This window comes from Cajanus cajan, chromosome 3 (genome assembly GCF_000230855.2).
Source record: "Cajanus cajan strain Asha chromosome 3, NIPB_CcT2T_4, whole genome shotgun sequence".
NCBI lineage: Eukaryota > Viridiplantae > Streptophyta > Magnoliopsida > Fabales > Fabaceae > Cajanus > Cajanus cajan.
This window is the reverse complement of record NC_138519.1, coordinates 3,108,976-3,115,737: the sequence shown is the minus strand read 5'-3', so window position 1 is coordinate 3,115,737 and position 6,762 is coordinate 3,108,976. Positions and strand designations below refer to the sequence as shown.

Sequence of the window (6,762 nt, the reverse complement as noted above, 5' to 3'; positions counted from 1 at the left end):
TTTTATAAGAACTAAAAGTATTTTTCTTTTTCAATTAAACGACAAGAACTATATTGCTAACAGAATTTTTTTTTTCTTTTTGAAAGAATTAGAAGTGCTCATAAAATTATATAGGGACTACTAGTCTAACATAAAAGCACACACTATTTTTATAAGAGTAAAAAACATATTACACTTATTTTTTTTCAGTTTTTATTCCTCATATTCTTTATTGCATTGCTTCATCTTCTTTCCTCACTCCTACAGACTCTCGAATAATCTTTTTTTGAAAATAATTTTATAAATTATTTTAAAAAACACAATCAACCAGGCCCTAACATTTATTACTTCAATGATGGATCATCCAGTACTGCCATCATCCTTTAGAACAAGTTTCTTATATCATATGTTATGGTAGTCAATAAAGGTAGGCAGAGTAGGCAAAGTTCATCCTTGACAGTACTAAACATGAAAGGGAAAGAAGAGGGCTCTATCAATCGATGGCAAAGAATTTAAGAGGGGTAAATGGAAAGGTTGTATGGCTTTGATTTTATGCAATCAATAAGTTGGGAAAGTAGGGTAGGGAGGCATTGATTGTGCCATTGACATGTTGAAAAGATTGTGCTATTTGTTTAATTCACTCACTCACGTGCAGTTTGGAGTTTAGACTAAGCCAACTATCGACACACATGCACACAGAAAGACAACTAGAATGGCATCCAGAACTGTGTGGATAAATTTCTTTAGAATTTTTTTTGAAAAAAAAAAATAAGGAAAAGTAAAAGAATTTTTTTCCATAAAACTTATTTCTTATTAATGCATAAGCTAATTTTACCTATGGAAAAAAAATTTATTTTTCCTTTTTATCTTTTTCCTAAAAATGTTTCTGGAGTTATGGAGAATTTATCCAAACAGACCCTATATGTCTTGCTTACTCTTTACAGCATCTCACTCCCACCGCCAGCAAAACAACAAATTAACATCACTGTCAAACAGAAAACCAGCATAATCTACATTGATTAACAATGTTCACAATTACCCCTTTTGCCACCAAGCTGAAGAGATTTCAATTGAAAACACGGGTTCAGTGTATACAACAAAAGATGGGATCTCCAACATCCACCATAATATATACATTGAAAATGTGGCAACATGTAAAGCAGACTTGATTTACAAAACCGGTATGCACTTTTTTTCTCACAGAAAATAACATAGAAAAACAAATAAGTATTGAGAAATTTGTACAAGAATATGGAGAGGGAAGCAAAGCAACATGGGGGGAAGGAGGAAAGCCATTCTGCGAACATGAATTTCTTCATCTTGAGAAAAGCTGCATTCTTTCACTAATAATAGGTAAATTCCAACATGAGGAGTTGCAATCAAATTGACATGCAATGTGGTGTAGCATTCTGTCAAAACCTTCTCATTCTTCTTCTCACAGATTGTACACCCAATGAATGGGCCCACTAAAACAACGACCTTTTAAATGCTCTAGAAATTGAAAATGAATTTGTACTATCTTCTAACCAGCTATCAAACAATGAGTTTTTCATCTATCTTTCACGCATTAAGCAAGCTCCTTTTTTTAACACAACATAACTAGTCCAGTGTCTGGTCAAATATCATCTCCTGTAACATCAGAAGGAAAAAAGTATTTTACTATAACCCAGAAAGATGGTATTTTATTGTCAACAATAACCAATATTGCACATTTAGTAGGATCTTCTGGAATTCATTCACCAAAAGAGGAATCACAAAACCACCCTCATTTCGTTATATAGTTAAGGAAGGATTGATGCAGAAAGCCAAACCTGATCGCATATAGGACAAGAATCACTTCTTTCCATCCACTCGAGAATGCAAGACAGGTGAAAGTGGTGTTCACATTTTGTCAGAGTTTTAGGATTCTCAACATCATATTCTGCATTAAAAATAAAAATATCAAAAGAAAGTTTCCAGAGAAAGTCAGAACTTATTGGTCTTCCCCTGATTCCTCAACTGAAAAATAGAAAATCTGACTTTAAAAGCAAATTTCTACTAACCTTCAAGACAAATTGGACAGCCGTCCTCTTCTTCCGTCACTAATGCATGAAATTCAGTTGATTTTGACAGTTCTGCCTTGCTTGGAGATATAGGTGCTGAAATAGCTTTAGCTTTACAGTGAGCTTCTTCAAGATCTTCACATGTAATTAATGTTCCAAAGCTACTGCCACTAACTGTTTCTCTGCCTGATTCAGAATCTGTTGATGCTGGACCTCCCAAGACCACATCATAAGGCAGAGGTGCAGGAGGCGGCTGATATGTATCAGGTGTGGAAGTTTCTAAGTTCAAGCCTACCAGCAATCCAGTAGTGAGTGAAGCAGCCGCACCGTCATTAGATGTCAAAGACTCATGCTCTTCTAAAGTTGGTGGGCACTGAAAACAGGAGTAGTATAATATCATACGTTTGCCATCGTCAAATACTACACAAGGAAACAGATTATTTTTCATGAAGCACTTAATTTAAAAGAGAACAATGAAAACAATCAAGATAAACCACAACTCAGGCACCTCCTCATCTGACATCCCCCACAGAAACCATTCAAGCACGGGGAAATGCTGCATTGTTTCTCTCACTCAAAGTTAGAGAGAGAAGAAGCCATGGATACTGTGGAAAGAGTTATAAATTGCATAGAGACCATCTATGACACTTTTGTTTAACCTCCTAATAAATCTTTGCAAACTGCAAAATAATAATGAATTTGCTCGCTTGTACTCATTCTTCTCAACATACCATTACCAATAACCAAGTTCAAGCATAGAAATTATCAATACGAAGGCAGTTATTGATTTTACTTCCCTTTCTTGCCATTAAACTTTGTAAGAAATTAAAACAAATAATAAAATAGGACTCATTTAAATAATAAAAAAGGGAGAAAAGATGTGGATCTTTAATAATCTTTCATTAATTTGCTTTCTCTCGCAACTTACCGTACCTTTTTCCCAAGTTGCAGCTTTTTACAATCACTTCAAACATCTGTGAACAATGAACTAAATTTTCTATCAATTCCGTAACCATGCTCAACTTTCTTCCATCACTTTCATTCCTTTAAGCAATGACTACTCAGGAAACTTTTTGATCATTCAATTGAATGACAACACAACACCAAGGATTATCTTTCTAAATGCTTCCATGCCTGGAGTAAGTTTCTATTTAGTCAAATTTAATTACCTTGTTTCACTTCACTGGTCTACAAGAAAAAAAAAAATTTTAAAAAGGAAAATAAAAGTAGTACAGGTCCAAAGTCCATTGATTTATCAGCAACTTTGATGTATGCCTACATTTAAAATAGTTACTCATAATAACACCTGTTACATTAGCCGTAAGTTAATGTAAACATGAAAATAGTGATTTTGTAAATGAAATATTCCAGAAGTCAGATCTGGTTGACATGGATGGTCACCAATAGCAACCTTTTAACGGGAAGTTGACAACAAAATAGTTTGATTTTTCCTTCACTCAAACATGACTTGTGACAATGACAGAGCGGTGAAGGAGTTTGAAAATTGGGTGTAAAAACTAAGAATGCAGGAGGAATAGAGGAGTAACAGATTCACTTAGTTGAACTTGAACAATTACAGTGACTTTAGTTTCCCTTGACTTTATTATGTAAACAGAGTCTTACGTGTTTTTGTTGAACAGGACAACTTACGAGATGAAATCCCAAACTGAATGAATCATCAATATTCAATAATTTTTACAATTAAATCTAAAACATGTTTTTATGGATCAATTTGTTCTGAGTTTGTAAGCATGTTTAATGGAATGGAGCGAGAGTGACTGATAGCTATTAGCTACATTAAAAATAAAAAATAAAATAAAAAAAACTCAGTAATAGATTTGCATAAAAGACGGAAAACAAGTGAGAGTATTATTGACCGACCTGCTTGTTATTATTTGATCCAGGGACCCATCCAAGTGTTTCACAATCGGTACAGCAACAAAATATATGCAAGTTTTCATGGATAAAACTTACTAACAAAAACAGGAAGAGAAGAGATTAAACTGAGTTTGGAGCTCTGTCATTATTTCTCTTTGGTTTGTTAAAAACAGGCCTTCTTTAACCTTTTTTGTTGTTGTCTGAAGTCATAAGGGGGCTCATTAATTAACCGGCAGAAGAGAGCTAAAGGAGAGAATACTATACAAAAGAGATGAGAAGTATCACTTAGAATCAATACATGCACTTATTTTCCATCATTAGTCAATTTTATTCGGTATATTTAAAGGGTTTATAGCATGTACTAATAGTGAGATTATTACATTGATGCTTATAAGCGCAGCCATATATGTGATACATAAGCTACAAATCAGGTAAGAGAGAATAGAAAATTACTAACATAGTAATACACTGGTGTTCCATGCAGGTGAGGTTTCCTAGCAGAACAACAACAACCTCCCATTTTCCAGCTCTCTTTTTCTGTTAAATAATCAAACCATCCAGTGATAAGCTCATTCTCGTCTAATATTTGGAATCGCGAAAGGATCAGAGGCCACCAGACTTTATGCATCCATTCTGCTACCACAAGTCAAAAAAGAGTACACAAAAATATATGTCACATTAGAAACAAACTTATATCCCATGAAATCAGAGGCAACTTAAAATTATGCAAAAAAACACAAAGTTAAACAATCAATTACACAGTTGTAACAACCAAGCCCTTCATTTTGAGAATTGAATAACATAATAACAAGTCTGTTTAGATACAAATTTATAAAAGTTTTTTAGAACTTCTCTAGTGAAAATAATGAGTTTTTTTTCCCGTAAAGAATATCATAAAAGATATAGATTATAGTACAGTTGAAGAAAGGGACAAATGCCTTAACTCAAAACCTCATGCCCATTTTTCAACCTAATCCATGATCATCCCAATTACATATCACTACACAATTAGCATACAAACTTCAACATCAGACAAACTCTCCATGTCACAAACCAATCCCCAGAATCAATATGAACACAGTAGCAATCAGACAACGAAATCAGCCGGAATACCCAAAGAGACGTTGAACAAACCAGGAAAAGGGTCGAACAGCAAGAACCATTTGAATCAAAATTGAGGACATAAACCCTAAAGTTTAGTGTGGAAAAGGAAAAGAATTTTTTTTTATTTTATAGGGGAATAAAAAAGGTAGCTTATGTGGGAGGTGGGGATGGGAAATGGGTTGGAGGAAAAGAAAAGGGATAGAGCATAGAAGGAGGTTGTGAAATTGAGAAGAGTGAAACTACCTTAATGATTCGATACGTTGTTTGTTACTTTTGATGTTACAGTGTTGGTGGGGTTGTCCACATTCACATTCACAGTGTATGCGCTCGCTCCACTCATTTCTGTGTCGTAAGGAACTTTGTCGTTTGTTGGCTTCGGAATTCGGAGCCTACAACTCCATTACTAAAGTCAACTCAATTTGCTTAACCGTGAACGTGAACTTCACTCAAATAAATATTATAAATTATAAATAATTATTTAAAAGAATATAAGATTTTTTTATATTCAAAAAATATAATTATCCACTAAAAAATAAAAATTAAAGAAATGGTTACCAAAATATATTTTCTTTATAATATATATAGTTTTAGTATCTCTTTGTTAAGTCCTAATAACATAAGAGGAGGAGGAGAGTCACAAATCTTAAGAATTCATCCGATAAAAATAAATAAAATAATAGTGTAAAAATGTGTACTTATTTAATAGAGTGGGATAAATAAAAAATAAAAGAAAATTAATATTTTAAATTATATTTTATATTATTAATTTTTTATATAAAATAAATAATATATATATATAACTATTATTTTATTCTCTTTTTACAATAGTTTAGAAATTATATTTTTTTAATATATACTATCTCTATTTTTATTTATAAGACTTAATTTAGAATATTTTTTTTATATAAGGCTCAATTCATATCATCTCACATATTAATTATTTTTAAATTAAAATAGTTTTAATTAAAGTGTATTTTCTTAATTTGATAAAATATATTAATTATAAATTATTTAAAGAACATACACTCTAATTAATTAAAAGAAATATAAATATGAATTGGGAAAGATAAATAGTATAAGATATGTATTTTAATTAGTTAAAAGATATGTGTATTAATTAAGAAAAATAAATAATATATGTGTAATTTTAAGATAAAAATACATAAATAGAAAACCAACTAAATTAACTAATTTTTAAAATCTTGATAAATTAAATAATTGTATCTTATATAAAAATAGAGATAGTAATTAGCACAATTGATTATACTATATGGCATAACCAATTATGCTATTGTAGTCGTTTCAGCAGTAGGCATATAATAGTTTTTTTTTTTTTTTTTTGATAGGCAAATGTTAGTAGTTAGTAATTAGTAGTTATCTCCGCTGGGTCCTAGGGGGACTCGAACCTCCATCCTGCCTTATCCCTCCAGCCCCAGGACCACCTCCTTTTACCACCAGACCACCTTATCACTCCTAGTAGGCATATAATAGTTATGTAATATATTATCATGCAAACATAGACAAATATGTTACTTTTGATCTCACATTGTTGTGTTGGTGGGATTGTTCATATTCCTAAGTTACATGAGTGTGGTTGAAACAAACAAATAAAAAAATGTGAGAATAACTTTATAATTGTAGGTGAAAGTTTCACGCCAATCATCTCATATGGGTATAAAATGCAATTATGAGATTCATCTCTAATTTCTCATAATTCACCTTAAATATCGCTCGCCAAAATATGAGTGATTTATTTTAA

The 6,762-nt window shown here is 31.9% G+C and overlaps 1 protein-coding gene across 6 annotated transcripts; it reads right to left on the bottom strand.

The window, feature by feature from the left end:
* Positions 1 to 967: 967 nt before the first annotated feature.
* LOC109799597 (putative E3 ubiquitin-protein ligase RHB1A) lies at positions 968 to 5,394 on the bottom strand. Of its 6 annotated transcripts, none has more exons than XM_020360212.3 (5): positions 5,247 to 5,394; positions 4,357 to 4,532; positions 2,022 to 2,394; positions 1,791 to 1,900; positions 968 to 1,608 (listed from the first exon to the last, which is right to left on the bottom strand). In XM_020360212.3, exons 2-5 carry the CDS (start codon positions 4,525 to 4,527, stop codon positions 1,579 to 1,581), a joined length of 684 nt encoding a protein of 227 aa, XP_020215801.2. In that variant the 5' UTR covers positions 4,528 to 4,532; positions 5,247 to 5,394; the 3' UTR covers positions 968 to 1,578. The 6 variants fall into 6 exon arrangements, with proteins under 6 accessions (XP_020215801.2, XP_020215792.2, XP_020215783.2 ...); XM_020360203.3 differs by lacking the exon at positions 5,247 to 5,394 and adding an exon at positions 5,013 to 5,237 and having other exon boundaries at positions 4,357 to 4,535; XM_020360194.2 differs by lacking the exon at positions 5,247 to 5,394 and adding an exon at positions 5,013 to 5,237.
* Positions 5,395 to 6,762: the final 1,368 nt, after the last annotated feature.